Consider the following 19956-nt stretch of genomic DNA (forward strand, 5'->3'; position numbering starts at 1 on the left):
ACTTGGCACGCAACCCCCTCCCCAGACATCCTGCCTTACATACCACAGATTCACCCAACACCCTAAAGAAAGTTTTTTTTTTTAAGTTCGGCCTTTGTATTCCCTATATATTGATTTACTCATGACTACTAGACTCGATACCCAGATAGGTTTTGTTTGTGTGTCCTTAGACAATCTTGGTGTTTAGCTACCCCTGCATACATGCTCTCATGATTATCCCAGAGGAATCTTGAAACTAAAATAATGTAACCAGGTATCTTAGTGTGGCTCCTAACTATCAGAGGTTCTTTCTTTCTTTGCTTAACAAACCCCCCTTTCCCACATTCCTCTGTGGCCCTTATCTGATCTTTGTGGTCCGTTAGCACTTCTTTGTCCTCTACTATTCTGCATTAAAAGACTGAATTAATGTGCATATTATCAGTTCTGGAGAGTATATAATTAGGATAAGCCACACCAACCAAAATATGTTGTTCCCAGATGTGCAATTTAAATTGGTATGACCACAAACTAACGGCCACGTCTATCTAAAGGTAAAATGTGCTATTTAAATGTGAATATGTAATGTAATGTCTGTACAAATGATCCAAAGTAGCAACCTCTGTTGATGTATATGGATGGGATTTATTAACATGCATAATATCATAAATTGTTAATTAATACAGATTGTATGAGGTGTGACCCCCCCAGGCTGGTATGGCATGTTTGGTGTTAATCTGATGGAAAATCACTCTTGATTCCAAATCTGGTCAGTGGTTACCATGAAACTGTATGTATCAAAAGGTTACACCAGTTTAATGAAAATCATCGGTAAAGTGGTACCAGTCTAGTCATAAATACCAAAAGGACTGAAAACCTGTCAACTAGATGATCAGCCATTGCTTCAGGTGTCGAATTCCTGGTCACCCCTATTCATGAACTTTAAACCATATAACATGGCACCTCAGAACAGAGCAGGGGGAAGAAGAGAGAGGAGCAGAGGAGAACATCAGCCCCGCAGAGGGAGGAGAAGAGAAGCCCCGGGAGAAGAGCAGCCCGCGAGAAGCCCTCCTGAAGCCTGCCGGTGAAGGCCTGCTACCCAACAGAGAACTGCAACCAAGACAGAGCCTTTCACCTTAAAGCTTCACAAGGAGAGAGAATCCAAGGGGCTCCACTCCAACAACCGCTCCAGACGCCGCGCCTCCTTGGGTGCTACCATTCCCTCAGCTCATCACCTATGCAACCTACTGCCAAGACCCCCTCCACTCTGCAAACAAGTAAACCAGCTTCCTTTCATTCTAACAACCTAAGCTGTTCTGTTAACCTGCTTTATGACTTCATTGTCGTGTTTCCAGAAACTGTGCTTGCTTTGCAGAACAGTTTTTCCCTTTTAAGGTTACCCATTTTAAATCTGGTGTAGGATCACACATGCACATATCACAAAGCTTAAATTCCAGGTGGCCTGAGACAAGGCCTACCCTGGTACGAGAGGTACTCGCTGGCCTAGGCATCAAAGGGGGGTTAGTGACCCCACACACACAGACACACTTAAACACACACAGATAACAAGGGGGGCCAGCACTCCAACTTTTATTGCTCAAAGTTTTAACGACCTATAGACAGCAGAGTGGACCTCAAGGATAGGGGTCCCTCGACTTGGCACACAACCCCCTCCCCAGACATCCTGCCTTACATACCACTCACCCAACACCCTAAAGAAAGTTTATTTTAAGTTTGGCTGTTGTACAGTATATCTGTATATTTATTTACCCATGACTACTAGTCTCAATATACAGATCGGTTATGTTTGTAATGTGTCCTAACTTTCAAAGACTCTTTTTCTTTGACTGACTAACCTTCCCCCCTTTTCTTTTCCACATTCCTCAGCAGCCCTTATCTGATCTTTGTATTCTACCACGCCTATCTAAGGGTAAGATGTGCTGCTGACATGAGAATATGTCATATAATGTCTGTATAAAGGTTAACCTCTGATTGAGGTGCAACCTAGACCACTTAGTCCAGGGACTGGTGTGAGTAATATAACATAATGACATAATATAAGTAATCATTAATTAATCATTACAGATGGTATTCGGTATGAACCGCTAGGCTGGTATGGCATGTTTGGTATCAAACCGATGGAAAATCACTCCAGTTTTACAACACTTCAGCCTCTGTTCACTGAGTGCTCACAATAGTCCCTGCCTCTGTGCGATTTGGCTACTGAGCTCTAAAACCTCAAACTCGACTGATATATCGTGAGGCTCCCTCTCATTGGACGTGAGGGGAGCTTCGCTACCGACCGTTTACATTACCTGGTGATGCAACTCGCTGGACGAGCCTTCTAAGCCAGGTTACTAAGCGATACTGGTAACTAGTGAATCCCATGTAAGTCTCACATTAACAGACTCACGGGGATTAATTCAAATGTAATTAATTTCAAAACATATTGGTATAGATATTAAAATTTGCCTGAGCTAAATATTCCTACAATGGTGTCCCACAGGGATCAGTGCTGGGCCCACTACTGTACACTGTATATATTGGTCACATTATCAGAAATCATGATGTTGGGTTTCATTGTTTTGCTGATGATACACAGTTATATATATATATCTGTTACGCCGGATGATGCATCACAGCTCTCGGTTAGAAGACTGTCGACTAGATATCCGGTGCTGGATGGTAAATAATTTCTTTATGTTAAAGACAGAAAAACAGAAGTACTGTTAACTGGTCCGAAGGCAGCTCAAAATAAGTCTGACAACCTCAACCTTGGTGGTCTTCCTACCCAACCTAACACAGTGGTCAGAGATCTTGGTGTTCTGGTTGATTCAGATTTCTGTTTCGATGCTCATATAAAAAGCATCACTAAAGCTGTGTTCTATCATGTACGGAACCTAGCCAAGCTTCGGAAGATGCTCTCCTTTCATGAAGCGGAAACACTAACACCTTTATAACTTCCAGGCTGGATACTGTAATGCCTTCCTTTCTGGGTGCCCATCTGGATCCTCACATAAACTTCACCTGGTACAAAATGCAGCAGCCAGAGTTCTTACAAACACTAATAAATGTGATTATATTAGCCCTGTTCTATGCTCCCTTCACTGGCTTCCAGTTAAGTCTCAGATTAACTACAAAATACTGCTGTTGACTTGTAAAACACTGAATGGCCTTGCACCAGAATACCTTAGTAACCTGCTGGCCTTATACAACCCTCCTCGCTTTCTTCCATCTCAAGGAGCAGGATATCTGTTAGTACCCAGGGCAGAAAGAGCTACGGCAGGCTGCAGAGCTTTCTCTTATAGAGCTCTTCAGCTGTGGAATAGTCTTCCAGCGGATGTGTGGGATTCAGGCTGACTCTCAATATTCAAGTCTAGACTAAAAACACACCTGTTTAGTTTAGCTTATAGGGACTCTAGTTCTAGCTCTAGCTAACTGCTCACTCCCAGTCAGACCTATAGTGTGAGGTGTAGAGCTGGGTGGGGATCGGTGCCATTGGCTTTGGATAAACTGAACTGTCAGTCTGTCACTTTAGCTTCACACCCCCTTGTGGAATTGGAGTGCTGACATTCAGGGACTCCCCATGCCTGCGTTCCCACCTGCCTCTCCCTCCTACTTATGCTGCCATTGCCATATCTGCCGGAGCTTACATACTGCACTCACCTAGCTGTTTGCACTGCCTCTAGTCTCCCCTACTTTGGCTAACTGCACATTTTATTTCCCCTACTCCCCCTGGGCTGTGCTGCCTGGAGACCCCACATTTTCAAGATATCCTGCCTACCCTGCTGCCTGCGATGTCTCCACTACCTGTGACGTCCTTCCGGCCTGCTGCTGACCCCTGGAGGATGGGATCCCCTTTGGGTCTGGTTAGGGTTATGGCTCCCTCTGCTGCCCCCTGGAGGATGGGCTCCCCCTTTGTATCTGGTTAGGGTTAGGGCTTCCTCTGCTGCCCCCTGGAGGATGGGCTCCCCCTTTCAGTCTGGTTAGGGTTAGGGCTTCCTCTGCTGCCCCCTGGAGGATGGGCTCCCCCTTTCAATCTGGTTCCTCCCAAGGATTCTTCTTTCTAGGGTAATTTTCCTTGCCACTGTCCCCTCTGACTTGCTCACTGGGGGCTTTGGGCAGGGATGCTGTAAAGTGCTTTGAGATGATGTAATGTTGTGAAAATACACTATACAAATAAATCTGAACTGAACTGAAATTGCATTCAGTGTTTGGGGGGGGGGACTCAAAATGTTTGTTTATTGCGATATTTTTAAATTAAATGACACATACACATTTTTTTACTTATCGCCCAGCCATAATCAACAATACACTAATCGGAGAGCTATCAGTCCGGTGAAATAGGCTTTTAGAAAAAATTTTTGTTTGAATGATTTATGAATAAACCGCCATAGGGAAATTGTCTTTTCGCCCCTCCCGTCTTGCTCTCCAAGAGACACACAGACACATATACAGGTGAGAGGAAGTTTGGGGGTCGCAGCGCAGGATCGGCCAGCATCCAGCACCCCTGCACCTCAAGGACTCAGCGATGACATCACTCTGCCGGCCAAGAGATCTGAACCAGCGACCTTCCGCTCATGGACAGAGTCCAAACCCAATGAGTCACGCACCACACCCAGTATTTACAGAAATGCTTCCTACAGCATTCAGAACTGAAACGAATATGAGTGGTTTTCCCACTATTAATGAAAACTGGACCATTCTGTATGATGCTGTATTTTTGGTTATTTGTTACACAAAGGATGGTCGTGGAAATCTTGTCTTTTTTGTTTTTACTACATCACTACCTTCAGTTAATATAAACTAGATTAAAAAGGAACCTTGATGATAAAAGAGGGGAAATAAATTATATGTATACATATTCATTTTATATTTTAGACAATGTTTATCTATTTCTGCCGGATTAGATGTGTCGTCACATCCTCAGCCAGGTGCAGCTGAGGCCAGCAGAGGGCGCCAGTGAGCAGCCAGAGACAGCAGTCATACGGAAGCTCCCAGCTCTGGGCTCCAACACATGAACACGCCTGCTGACAATAACACTCACATACCACTGATACACCCTGTGGATAAGGAGCCCTCACTGTTTCTATAGCAGGTTAGGATGCTGTGCTGTGATCAGAAGGCAAACTGGATGGGAATGGAAACGTAGTAACAAACAAAAAGTGACATCACTACCTTCAGTCATTATAAAGGCTGTGGTCAAGATTAGCTACTGCTATACAAACAGCTATAGCTGTGATTATCAAAGTAAAACCCAGTTAATCCATGAGGAGAAATATATTATATATATTACACATTTCAAACAATATTCATGCATTACTGCCAGACCAGACATGATTTCCCATCCCCACGTCACTTACAGAGCCGTCCTGGAGTTCTTGACCACAGGCAGCAGCCTGCAGTGCTCTTCATCTGATCTGATGTATTTCTTCAGGTCAAACACATCCAGCTCCTCATCTGACATCAGCATTACAAAGGCCAGAGCTGAGTACTGTGCAGGTGAGAGGTCATCTGCTGAAATGTTTCCTGAATTCAGGTATCTTTGTACTTCCTCTACTAGGGAATTGTCACCCAGTTCAGTCAGACAGTGGAACAGGTTGATGGTCCTTTCTGGAGATAAATTCTCCTGTATTTTCTCCTTGATGTATTGGGATGTTTCCTCAATGTTATGTGATCTGCTTCCTGTCTGTCTGAGTAGTTTTTGTAACAGAGTCTTACTGGAGTCTGTTGAGAGGCCCAGGAGGAAGCGGAGGTAGAGGTCCAAGTGTCCATTCTTGCTCTCTAATGCCTGATCCACTGCAGTCTTCAGCAGGTCAGCTGATGAGTTTGACAGAAACACATATAAAGCAGCGAGATACTCCTGGATGCTCAGATGCACAAAGCAGTACACCTTCTCCTGGTACAACCCATACTCCTCTTTAAAGACTTCTGTGCACACTCCAGAGTAAACTGAAGCTTCACTGACATCAATGCCATTCTCTGTCAGATCTTGCTCATAAAATATGAGATTTCCTTTCTCAAGGTTATCAAAAGCAAGTTCACTAAGTGTCAAAAGGAATTCCTTGCTGTATTCTTTAAGCTTAGTTTCATGGTTTTTCATATACTTGTCATTTTTTACACTTGTCTGAAAGATCAGGAAGTGTGTGTACATTTCAGTCAGAGTCCTTGGAATTTCTCCCCTGTCAATCTCACTAAAAAGCCTCTTAAGCACAGTGGCTGAAATCCAGCAGAACACAGGTATGTGGCACATGATGAAGAGGCTCCTTGATGATTTCACATGTGTGATAATCCTGCTGGCCAGGCTCTGATCATCAAATCTCTTCTTGAAATACTCCTCCTTCTGGGCATCACTGAACCCTCGTATCTCTGTCACCTGGTGGACACACTTAGCAGGTATCTGATTGGCTGCTGCTGGCCGGGAGGTTATCCAGAGGAGAGCGGATGGGAGCAGATTCCCCTTAATGAGGTTAGTCAATAGCACATCCAGTGACGTTTTCTTTGTTACATCAAACCAGCTCTCATTGTTCTGAAAATCCAGAGGAAGGCGACACTCATCCAGACCATCAAAGATGAACAAGACTTTGGAGCTAAACAGGTCAGTGGATTGAAATGATTTCAGTTCTGGGACAAAGTGGTGAAGCAGTTCAATCAGACTGTATTCACCCTTAATCAAATTCAGGTCCCGGAAAGGAAGAGCAAATATGAAGTGAACATCCTGGTTTGCTTTTCCTTCTGCCCAGTCGAGAACGAATTTCTGCACAGAGACTGTTTTCCCGATACCTGCCACCCCTTTAGTGAGTACAGTTCTGATAGGTGTCTCACGCCCACATAAGGGTTTAAATATATCATTGCACTTGACTGTAGTATCTTCTGTTCGCCTTTTCTTGGATGCTGTTTCAATCTGTCTCACTTCATGTTCATCATTGACTGCTCCAGTCCCACCTTCAGTTATGTAGAGTTCTGTGTAAATCTCATTGAGAAGTGTTGGCTGTCCTTCCTTAGCTCTCCCTTCAAATACACACTCAAATTGCTTCTTAAGTTTAGCTTTGATTTCCTGTAGCATGAGCTTTCCTGAAAAGAAATGAGAGGAAAATGCACTAATTCTCACCATGATCCTGACCAGTATGAGGAAGAATATTTTCCAAAAACACACTTCTTCACACATACATATCCAGATATTTCCCTGTGACTGTGAATGTGAAACTGAAAGTTTTATCATGCGTATTTTACTGGAACACCGCATACAGGACCGTGAATAAGCCTTAGGCAGCCAAAGGAAATGTTTAAAGCCATTTATCTGGGTAGTAAGTGTACATCTGCTCAGAACCAAAAAAAAACACAAAACCCCTTTTCATTTCCCAAACCTCTCCTCAGGGGCACCACAGCCAGTCCATGTATTTGTTAAATTTCACCACCAGCTCACTTCATGAATTAATTAAATTAATTTAAAACTCAAGGAGATATTGATCAGCCACATAAGCTGTGTTAGTGGTCAAGTAAAAAAATACATGGATATACTGCATGAAATATTAGGCTGATGTTGGGAGAGGTTCTGAAATGGCAAACACACTTTGACATACATATTATAGTAGTTCTACACCAACATGAAGACCATTTAAACATCCTTTTCTTTGGCTGCCTAAGACTTTTAGACAATATTGTACATGTACATAATGTTATAAAGTTCTTACTCTTGTCCAGCAGGTCAGCAAGATCATCTTGCTTCATGGTCCTCAGGATGTACAGTGTTATCTTCAGAGCTACCTCTCTAACACTGGTCTTCTGCATCTGACCATCACTGTCCAGGTCATTGTCCTCCTCCAGCTGAGGCTCAGAGCATTCTGGGTAATTCTGATCTAGGTACCTCACAAATGTCTTCAGTTCCTCCTTTAGGAACTTCATGGCTTTTTCCTCTAGTGACTAAAATAAACAGTCAGAGTTAATTATTGCTACTTACACCAAACCTTTTCAGAGTTTCACTTGTGAATCATAGATTAAAACATATTTTCTTTAAGATGATGAATTTCTTATTGTACAGCTGTATAAAATATAAGCTAATTAACATAACAGCCAAGAAAATATATATCAGCAATAAATACAAACCTTCAATATGGATGATAAACCCGATTTATCATGTAGATCTGAACTGCAATCTTCCATTTGGTCTCTGTGAATTAGGCAGAAACATAAAGACTTCAATTCATCTACACAAATGTAACAGAAAGCCTGAAAAGTTCCCCATTAAAATTGCTGTTACTGCAGATAAAGAATAACATTGTGGTATATTACAACACCTATTCCAAAAAGTTGGACATTGTGCAAATTGTAAATAAAAACAGAATGCAATGATATGGAAATCTCATAAACTCTTATTATATTCACAACAAAGCATAGAAAACATATCAGATGTTTAAACTGAGACATTTTGCTATTTCATGAAAAATATTGGCTCATTTTGAATTTCATGACAGCAACACATCTCAAAAAAGTTGGGATGGAGGCAATAGGAGGCTGGAAAAGTTTGTGGTACAAAAACCCAACAGCTGGAGGAACAATTTGCAAATAATTAGGTCAATTGGCAACAGGTGAGTAACATGACTGGGTATAAAAAGAGCATCTTAGAGTTGCAGTGTCTCTCTGAAGTAAAGATGGGCAGAGGGTCACAATACCCCTAATGCTGCACTGACAAATAGTGGAGCAATTTCAGAAAGAAGTTCCTCAGTATAAAACTGCAAAGAGGTTGAATATTTCATCATCTACAGCACATAATGCAATCAAATGATTCTGAGAATCTGGAGAAATCTCTGTGAAAAACCAGACTAGATGCCTGTGATATTTTGGCCCTTAGGCAGCACTGCATCACAAACAGGCATGATTCTGTAATGGAATCACTAAATAGGCTCAGGAATATTTCCCACAAACATTGTCAGTGAACACAATTCGCGCTGCCATGCACAGATGCCAGTTAAAACTCTATCATCCAAAGAAGAAGCCGAATATGAAGATGATCCAGAATCACCGACGTCGTCTCTGGGCCAAAGCTCATTTAAAATGGACTGCGGCTGAGTGGAAAACTGTTCTGTGGTCAGTCGAATCTAAATTTGAAATTCTTTTTGGAAACCAGGGACACCATGTCATCCGGACTAAAGAGGAGAAGGACCACCCAGCGTGTTATCAGCACTCAGTTCAAAAGCCAGCATCTCTGATGGTGTGGGGGTGCATTAGTACATATGGCAGGGGCAGCCAGCATCTCTGATGGTGTGGGGGTGCATTAGTACATATGGCAGGGGCAGCCTGCATATCTGGAAAGGCACCGTCAATGCTGAAAGGTATATCCAGGGTCTAGAGCAACAGATGCTCCCATCCAGACGACGTCTCTTTCAGTGAAGACCTTGCATTTTCCCACATGACAATGCCAAACCACACACTGCATCAATTACAACATGATGGATTCGTAGAAGAAGGGTCCGGGTACTGAACTGGCCTGCCAGCCGTCCAGATCTTCCAGCCACTGAGAACATTTGGTGCATCATAAAACTAAAAATATGACACAGAAGATCTAGGACAGTTGAGCAACTAGAATCCTATATCAGACAAGAATGAGACAACATTCCTCTCCCAAAACTCAGACAACTGATCTCCTCAGTCCTCAGACATTTACAGACTGTTGTTAAAAGAAGAGGAGATGCCACACTGTGGTAAACATGGCCTTGTCCCAACTTTTGTGAGATATGTTGCTGCTGCGACATTCAAAATTTTTCCTTACGATGATGCATTTTCTCAGTTTGAACATTTGATATGTTTTCTGTTCTGTTATGAATAAAATACAGGTTCATCAGATTTCCATATCACTGCATTCTGTTTTTATTTACAATTAGCAGAACATCCCAACATCTTTGGAATTGGGGTTGTAGTTTAGAAAGATGTATCTGCCATATTAAGCTTTATTCACTGGGGCGGCTTCCTAATTTTCTCATGACAGCAGAAGAGAACCAGTGACATCAGGCTCCAGCACACAGAGACACAGCAGGCAGGAAGGACAGTTTTCTATGCAGCCCTTTGTACCCAGTGACATTTAGAGTGATTCACCTGATTAGCAGAGCTAAATACCAGCATATGATTCACAATCCTCAGTAAAAAAACTGGTTAAATAGCTTGTCGGTTAAATTCAGCACCTACAGGGCTAATGAGCCGAATCTGTCCTTCAGCTAGGCTAGAACCCCCCCCCCCCCCCCCCCCCAGAGTGAGCACACTTCTTCCTATGCAACCAGCAAACAGTGAATCCCCACTAGCCGCGGCGATATTGTTGCCTAATTATGATGAAAAATTAAACATCATCATCCTGCATCTGTTCTCCATCCCAGTGGACATAATGTGAATGATGTCATCAGCGTGCGCCACTCCCTTTACAATGCCCTACTGTATTACAGAATACTAACCGCTTCAGGGATCATCGTTTGTCTGTCAGCCAGCAGCAGTGAGGGAAAACATACACACAGCTGTCCATGAACTGAAATGCTGGTGATTCTGCCTCAAACCTTCAGAACGTTCTTATCCCATTAGGATGTGATGGGGATGTGCTGACCGGGGACAGGGGGAAGCGTGAGAGCGGGTGAGAAGGGGAGCGGGCAGTATGAGCGGAGGCAGGCCTCTCAGCTTACACCACCCAGCTGTCCATGAACTCAAGTGCTGGTGATGCTGCCTCAAACCTTAACTGGCCCAGCTGTGCATGCAGGGCAGGCAGCTTGAGAGCTGACAGGGCCTGGTGGGGCTACGCGCTTTAGGAGTTCCGACTCATGCAGCCCCCTCCATCTGCTTAATCAGACCGGATGCTAGTGAACGTCAGCACAGCCTCAGTGGGATCACTCTGGGTCACTCTCCCTGGCCATAACGCTGTGGGCCAAGCCTTCTGGGGGGTGTCACACGAAGCAGGATTAAGGGAAAATCTGACTTATTTCGACAAGTCTGGCTCATTTAAGTGGGAATTCCTTTCCATCAACGTGTCTTAAATTAATCCCTGCTGAGCTACCATGGCAACTTATAGTAGGTGAGTGAACAAGGTTGATCCAGACCAGGTTAACTGACTGCTTAGTTAAGCGTTGTCTCAAAGAATGTCCAACGTGTAGGACCAGATTCCCAAAACATTGTACCGTCGGGCGAAATTCCGCGATCTCACTACTAATGTTGTGTAACAAATATAATAAAGCCTATTAAAAAAATCACATTCCAAAACTCAACATTCCAATTAATTCCAAAATAATTCATGTAAAAGCGTACCCATGTTAGAAAGGTCAAACATGAAATGCAATAACTCAAACTGAAAAAAAATGTTAAAATAATATGAACAGGAAGATATTTTTATATTTTGTTTAGTCACTGTCTGATTTGAAAGTTTATTAGTAAAATAGCAAAGACAATATACGGTTATTTGTACACAACATTTCACACTTATGCGACTGAAAGTATTTTATGGAGATTAAAAAATGCAGAATAACATTATCAAGTAAGAATGACACATGAACTCAACCCAGAAGGTTCCCCGTTGACTATGGGGATCGAGCCAGGAACTTTCGCGGAGTAAGGCGACAGGATAAACCACTGTACCACCATGCCACTGTACTGGACACTTGTAACATTTACATAACTTACACATTTAGTCTGTCTGCAATTCATTGCCAAGCCGACTCCCTGGCTGTGTTTATGGCCACAGTATTGCCTTTTTTAGCGATTACATCCTTGTATTTTTCATACAGCTCCATCAGCAGCGTTTGTTCTGCAGCAGAAAGAAACACCGCTCTCGTTTTACACACTTTCCAACTGAATTGGTTCATCCATTCATTCAGTTTCTTAAATATCTCGGGTATATGCACTAAGTGAGACTATGCAAGTCTGTCTTGTATGAGCTTTGATTAATTAAAGCTGAACTGCGTTAGTGGAACGACATGAGGCTACATTTAGAGATGGAGCTAGTTTGAGTCTGACTTTTTCGGGAAAGTCTGGCTTTATTTAGCTACTTTCATGAAATACCCCCTTGAGGCCCGTGGGGTATTTTCCGTACGTCGCTTAAATCATCCGAGATCAGATGCCTCATCCTGGATGAGTTAATGCCAGTGAGACTCATCTGGGATAAGTCAGTTTTTCAAACGCTGTGTAGTAGATTAGTCTCGCTGGATCCATTCATCCGAGATGATTCTGCGCGCCTGCGCTGCTTGAAAAACCCATATACATCGAGTATAGACACCTTTATCGGCAAGTCTCTCATTGGGTTCTGCAAAACATCAAAAAACAGGCCGCAATTTTTCATGCAATCCGAGCAGGACCTTTTATTAGAGGATGTAAATAACCCCAAGGTTTGACACAAGACTAATTAATGTTACAAAACATATTGAGGTGCGTATTGCATATTTTTTTTATATACGTTTGTATTCTGTATTCATTTGTATACATTCATTTGCTTATGTAGTGGAACCCATTTTTTTGAGGGACTTCCGTTTTTTTTGGTTACCAGAACATTGTTAAGCTAAGCTAAGCGGAGAACGTGTTTGTCTTTTGCTTTATGATATTTTGTAAATGGTTTAAGCACCCCCCCCCCCCCCCCCCCCCCCCCCGGTAAAGGCACAAGCTCTTACGTTGGTTACGGTTTTTTTTTTGTTAATTAATTTATTTTAAATAAATCGTGAACCATCAGTCACGTCTTTCGGCCATCAATCCGGAGGGGAATGCTGCAGTAAGAGCTTTCCCTTCGCCCGCCACAGTGCGCTGCTGACGGATTTCACGGGGTGACTGCTTAAGGAGCAGTGAGATGCGGACGGCGTGATGGTCAGAGAATTCGGTAAGGAATAAAATCATATTAATATGGAAAATATTCAAGAACAAATACAAAATATAGGGAAGGAAATCCAGGAATGTAAAAGCTTATTACTCGAAAAGGAAGTAGAAGGTACTGCAAGACTGGAATTAATAAAAAGAATTAAAAGTAAAGAGAAAATAATGGCTGAATTTACGTGTAAAAAAAGGGAAGCTGAGGAATTGCCTCGGCATTCTGAACGTCCAAAGGTTTTAATGGCGGAAATGCATGCTTACCAAAGGGAGGAATTGTGTAAAAAAGAAAAAAAAGTTGCTTAGCTTATATAAACATTGGAAAATTCTGTTACGTAAATCAAGGGAAGAATTAAAAGAAAACATATCAGAAACTAATCTGGCCAATATAGCAGATATCCTTGAAAGGGAAAAGAATGATCTTATGAAAGTTTATGGAGAAATAAGGGAATGTATCACACCGACTAATGAATTATCAAGATTCACGCATGTGAAGCTGTAGCTAATGACATAATTAAAATTGTGTACGAAAGGTTGACTGCAGTAGATGGAGATTTTGAGGCCGATCTTGAAGGTCGTCGTCTGCATCAACTGTCAGTGTCTGACTATGCTCACTCAGTATATGGCGCTGCCTCCCAGTCAGTCGCCAGTCACCACTCAGAGTACTCTAGTATATCTGCGAAAAGGGCAGAAGCAGCTGCAGAGCTTGCAGCAAAGGAGGCAGGATATAAAATAGCCAAAGCAGAAAGAAAGCAATAAGAAAAGATAAGAATACTAGAGGAGCAACACAGAAAAGAATTAGAAGGCCAGAGAACTGAATTAGAAAATCTGCAGGCTGAAAGGCATATAGAGGTTGCTCGTGCCAGATTACAAGCCTATGACAGAGAAATTAAACATGAAATGTATGGCCAGACCTTTAAGTTTGACTGCAACACACAAAGCACCTATAATAGACGTTAACCTTCGCATGATGTCACAACACCATCCCTCACTGATGTGTCTTGGTAAGCTGAAGCTATTCAGAACAGCAAAGCCGTTAACAGACTCCCAATGCCAGAGCCTGCTGTGTTTAACGGGGATCCAATTCATTTTATTGAATGGAAGGCATCCTTTATGTACTCATTCAGAGAACAGGTATCTCTTCAGCAGATAAGCTGTATTACCTTAAGAAATATATCAGTGGTTCTGCTCATAAATGTCTTGAGGGCACGTTCTACCGAAGTGATGATGAGGCATAAAAAGATGCTTGGAATAAGCTACTACGGTCAGCCATACGGTCAGTGATACGGTCAGCGATACGGTCAGCCATACGGTCAGCGATACGGTAAGTGATACGGTCAGCCATACGGTCAGCGATACGGTCAGCCATACAGTCAGTGATACGGTCAGCCATACGGTCAGCGTTACGGTCAGCCATACGGTCAGCGATACGGTCAGCGATACGGTCAGTGATACGGTAAGTGATACGGTCAGCCATGCGGTCAGCCATACGGTCAGCGATACGGTCAGTGATACGGTCAGCCATGCGGTCAGCCATACAGTCAGCCATACGGTCAGCCATACGGTCAGCCATACGGTCAGTGATACGGTAAGTGATATGGTCAGTGATACGGTAAGTGATACGGTCAGTGATACGGTCAGCCATACGGTAAGCCATACGGTCAGTGATACGGTAAGTGATATGGTCAGTGATACGGTCAGCCATATGGTCAGCCATACGGTCAGCGATACGGTCAGTGATACGGTAAGTGATATGGTCAGCCATACGGTCAGCGTTACGGTCAGCCATACGGTCAGTGATACGGTCAGCCATACAGTCAGCCATACGGTCAGCGATAAGGTCAGCCATACGGTCAGCGATACGGTCAGCCATACGGTCAGCGTTACGGTCAGCCATACAGTCAGTGATACGGTCAGCCATACGGTCAGCCATACGGTAAGTGATACGGTCAGCCATACGGTCAGCGATATGGTCAGCGATACAGTCAGCCATACGGTCAGCGATATGGTCAGCCATACGGTCAGTGATACGGTCAGCCATACGGTCAGTGATATGGTCAGCCATACGGTCAGCCATACGGTAAGTGATACGGTCAGCCATACGGTCAGTGATATGGTCAGCCATACGGTCAGCCATATGGTCAGGAATACGGTAAGTGATATGGTCAGCGATACGGTCAGTGATACGGTCAGCCATACGGTCAGCGTTACGGTCAGTGATATGGTCAGCCATACGGTAAGTGATATGGTCAGCCATACGGTCAGCCATACGGTCAGCGTTACGGTCAGCCATACGGTCAGCGTTACGGTCAGCCATACGGTCAGCGATACGGTCAGCCATACGGTCAGCGTTACGGTCAGTGATATGGTCAGCCATACGGTCAGTCATACGGTCAGCGTTACGGTCAGCCATACGGTCAGCGTTACGGTCAGCCATACGGTCATCCATACGGTCAGTGATACGGTCAGTGATACGGTCAGTGATACGGTCAGTGATATGGTCAGCCATACGGTAAGTGATACGGTCAGCCATACGGTCAGTGATACGGTCAGCGATACGGTCAGTGATACGGTCAGCCATGCGGTCAGCCATACAGTCAGCCATACGGTCAGCCATACGGTCAGCCATACGGTCAGCCATACGGTCAGTGATACGGTAAGTGATATGGTCAGTGATACGGTAAGTGATACGGTCAGTGATACGGTCAGCCATACGGTCAGTGATACGGTAAGTGATATGGTCAGTGATACGGTCAGCCATATGGTCAGCCATACGGTCAGCGATACGGTCAGTGATACGGTAAGTGATATGGTCAGCCATACGGTCAGCGTTACGGTCAGCCATACGGTCAGTGATATGGTCAGCCATACAGTCAGCCATACGGTCAGCGATAAGGTCAGCCATACGGTCAGCGATACGGTCAGCCATACGGTCAGCGTTACGGTCAGCCATACGGTCAGTGATACGGTCAGCCATACGGTCAGCCATACGGTAAGTGATACGGTCAGCCATACGGTCAGCGATACGGTCAGCCATACGGTCAGCGATATGGTCAGCCATACGGTCAGTGATACGGTCAGCCATACGGTCAGTGATATGGTCAGCCATACGGTCAGCCATACGGTAAGTGATACGGTCAGCCATACGGTCAGTGATACGGTCAGCCATACGGTCAGCGATACGGTCAGCCATATGGTCAGGAATACGGTAAGTGATATGGTCAGCGATACGGTCAGTGATACGGTCAGTGATACGGTCAGCCATACGGTCAGCGTTACGGTCAGTGATATGGTCAGCCATACGGTAAGTGATATGGTCAGCCATACGGTCAGCCATACGGTCAGCGTTATGGTCAGCCATACGGTCAGCGATACGGTCAGCCATACGGTCAGCGTTACGGTCAGTGATATGGTCAGCCATACGGTCAGCCATACGGTCAGCGTTACGGTCAGCCATACGGTCAGCGTTACGGTCAGCCATACGGTCATCCATACGGTCAGTGATACGGTCAGTGATACGGTCAGTGATATAGTCAGCCATACGGTAAGTGATACGGTCAGCCATACGGTCAGTGATACGGTCAGTGATACAGTCAGCCATACGGTCAGTGATACGGTCAGCGATACGGTCAGTGATACGGTCAGCCATACGGTCAGTGATACGGTCAGCGATACGGTCAGCCATACGGTCAGTGATACGGTCAGTGATATAGTCAGCCATACGGTCAGTGATACGGTCAGCCATACGGTCAGTGATACGGTCAGTGATACAGTCAGCCATACGGTCAGCCATGCGGTCAGTGATACGGTCAGTGATACAGTCAGCCATACGGTCAGTGATACGGTCAGCCATACGGTCAGTGTTACTTTCAGCCATACGGTCAGCCATACGGTCAGCGATACGGTCAGTGATAAGGTCAGCCATACGGTCAGCCATACGGTCAGCGTTACGGTCAGCCATTCATCATCCAAAGGGCATTTCCGGAGAGGCTCTCAAAATGGCCACAAATACTGTCCAAAGATGCCGAAGGGTTACAGACATTTTCTGATTTTTAAATGCCTGTTTGCAAGCTATGCCTCATGCAAAGGGCCTAGACATACTGAGTGACTGTGAGGAAAATCAAACATTAATTCAGAAGCTACCTGACTAGTTAGCATTGCGCTGGAATCGTCAGGTTACGGTAGCCCTCATGGAAGGTGGCGAATTCCCATCTTTCCAAGACTTTGCCAAATTCATATGTAGCTCCCACAAAGGCGACCACCATACCAAGGTTAACATTATCAGCGGCAGTAGTCTCAGTTACAGTCAGCAATATGCTTAGAGAAGAGCTTAGCTATTCGAATGTGGCAGACTCCAAACTACTTAAAAGTAGTTCTGGGCAACATAAATAATGATGGACGACGCTTTCACACGTTTGTAGCCAATAGGGTTCAGACAATTCGCCACAGTACAAATCCTCAACAATGGCTTTATGTCTCAACAGAAGAGAATCCAGCAGACACTGCCTCTAGAGGGAAAACCATAAATGAGTTGTTTCCTCAAATTGGTTTGGTGGTTCTGTGTTCCTCTGGAAACAGGAAATACCGATAATAACAGATGTAGTATTGGGACCTCTAATAGGTGATCCAGAGGTGAGAAGAACTGGAACACTGCATACAGGGGTGTAGTGTTGCTGACCGCTTGTCCGAGTTCTCATCATGGTTGCAGGCTACTAAGGCCATTTCATGCCTTTTGCGAGGAGTTAAAGGAAAAATAAATGGCCCCGCTAATGTAAGTGCATTGGAAAGTGCAGGGCATGTCATGGTCAAACACCTCCAAAAGCAGGTATACAAACAAGAAATACAGTTACTGAAGAAGGGAAGTCGGCTGCCAGATCATCCCAAGGTGCAGCACCTACAGTAGATGCCTTTTTAGATGCAGATGGCATGATCAGGGGGGGAGGAAGGCTCAGTCGATCATCCTTCTCCAACTTACTCAGACACCCAGTGATCTTATCAAAAAACCATCATGTGACTAAGCTGATAATTAGTCATTATCATGAAAGAGTAAAACATCAAGGCGAGGGCTTTACCATCAATGAAATCAGATCCAATGGCTATTGGACTCCTGGAATAAGCAGAGCAGTTGCATCTTTTATCCGGCAGTGTGTCACTTGCCAGAGACTCAGAAGACCTGCAGAAGGTCAAAGGATGAGTGACCTTCCAAAGGAAGGTGTAGAGCCCTCCCCACCTTTCTCATAGTGTGGCATGGACTGTTTGGTCCCTTTACCACTAGAGAGGGAAGAAAGCAGCATAAAAGATATGGTTTGCTTTTCACTTGCTTCTGCTCACGAGTGATCCATAGTGAAATGTTAGAGGATATGTCCACTGGTGCCTTTATAAATGGTCTGAGATGTTTCATTGCAATTCGTGGTGCTGTTAGACAAATCCAATGTGATCAAGGCACCAACTTTGTGGGGGCAAAGAACGAATTGAACAAAGCTTTACAAGAACTTGACACTCCCAGACTCACCACCTTTCTATCCGAAAAACATTGTGATTTTGTTTTCAACGCACCTCACTCCTGTCACGCCGGAGGTGTGTGGGAGAGCCAGATAAGGACCATCAGGAGTGTGTTGAACTCCACATTATCATTGGCCTCTTGCAGACTCAACGATACTTCTCTGCGAACGTTGTTTTATGAAGTCATGGCTATACTCAACACCACTTACTGTGGACAACCTGTGCAACCCTGACAGTATGGAACCACTCACAGCCAATCATCTACTTACAATGAAGTCCAACATGGCTCTACATCCACCAGGGAAGTTTGTTAGGGAGGACCTTTACGGACAAAGGAGATGGCGCAGAGTACAGTATCTGGCGGAACAATTTTGGAGTCACTGGAAAGGGAGTATCTCCACATTATTATTGCAAGACAGCGTTGGCACACACCGAAGAGAAATGTACAAGCGGGAGATACAGTGATGCTTGTGGATGACTTGTTACCCAGATGTGAAAGGAAACTGGGACGGATTTTAGAGACTGTGACTGATGAAGATGGACTGGTAAGAAAGGGTAAAATATGTATAGGAGATAAGAGACTTAGCGAGAAAGGGGAACGCCTTGGTAAGCTGTCAGTGCTAGAACGTCCAGTGCAGAGGTTAGTCTTGTTATTAGAAGCTACTTACGTACATTTCACTGATGTTTATGCTTTATTTTCCAAATGATACAGATTTGCAAATTATTTGTGTTTGTGGGTATTGCTTGGAACACACGTAATTTTGGTGGGAGTGTAAATAACCCCAAGGTTTGACATGAGACTAATTAATGTTACAAAACATACTGAGTTGCGTATTGCATATTTTTAATATACGTTTGTATTCTGTATTCATTTGTATACATTCATTTATACTTGTGTAGTTTTATTTAGTGGGACCCCTTTTTTTGAGGGACCTTTTTTTTCGGCTACCAGAACATCGTTAAGCTAAGCTAAGCGAAGAACGTGTTTGTCTTTTGCTTTAAGATATTTTGTAAATGGTTTAAACCCCCCACTGGTAAATGCACAAGCTCTTACGTTGGCTACGTTTTTTTTTGGTAATTAATTTATTTTAAATACATCGTTAACCATCAGTCAAGTCTTTCGGCCGTCAATCCGAGGGGAATGCTACAGAGGAGTATGATGAATTCAAAGATTTAGTATCTACTAAAGGAAACACATCAAAAGCGACCCAAACCAGAAAAGACGGCTGGCAAAAAGTGTCCGACAAATTAATTGTGTAAGTAGTTTTTAGTTATTGTATTTATCACTTGAATGTAGTATTATGTCTCCAGTGCTTCATCATTCTTTTATTGTCATAATTACAGATAAAATACAAGCACAATCATGCAGGATATGGGAACAAGTTAAAGTGTACAAACACAACATTTCATTCATATATATATATATATGTTTGTATGTATGAGTTTGTGTGTGTATGTATGTATGTGTGTATGTGTGTGTGTGTGTGTGTGTGTATGTATGTGTTTGTTGATTTTATGTATATGAAAGGCGAGGCCATGACTGAACCCATTTCCACGCACGGACACTATTAAGTCTGTGAGCTAATCCTAGTTTACGCAGAACAAACCTGCTCTGAGCAGGTTTGAGGATTTGGATGTGCTGCTATGACAACACAT

General features: G+C 43.8%; 1 protein-coding gene across 2 annotated transcripts in view; it reads right to left on the bottom strand.

Moving 5' to 3' along the window:
• Positions 1–19956, bottom strand: part of LOC125721589 (protein NLRC3-like) — a 114956-nt gene that overhangs the window by 84993 nt on the left and 10007 nt on the right. For both annotated transcript variants that reach the window (XR_007385841.1, XM_048997555.1), the window contains exons 4-6: positions 8083–8146; positions 7671–7899; positions 5340–7050 (exon numbers count right to left, since the gene is read on the bottom strand). Coding sequence is in view for 1 of the 2 variants with exons in the window: in XM_048997555.1 (XP_048853512.1) it covers positions 5340–7050; positions 7671–7899; positions 8083–8146 (2004 nt within the window). In the remaining variant the exon portion in view is untranslated. The remainder of the gene's footprint in view (positions 1–5339; positions 7051–7670; positions 7900–8082; positions 8147–19956) is intronic.

This window comes from Brienomyrus brachyistius, unplaced genomic scaffold, assembly GCF_023856365.1.
Source record: "Brienomyrus brachyistius isolate T26 unplaced genomic scaffold, BBRACH_0.4 scaffold34, whole genome shotgun sequence".
NCBI classification, from domain to species: domain Eukaryota; kingdom Metazoa; phylum Chordata; class Actinopteri; order Osteoglossiformes; family Mormyridae; genus Brienomyrus; species Brienomyrus brachyistius.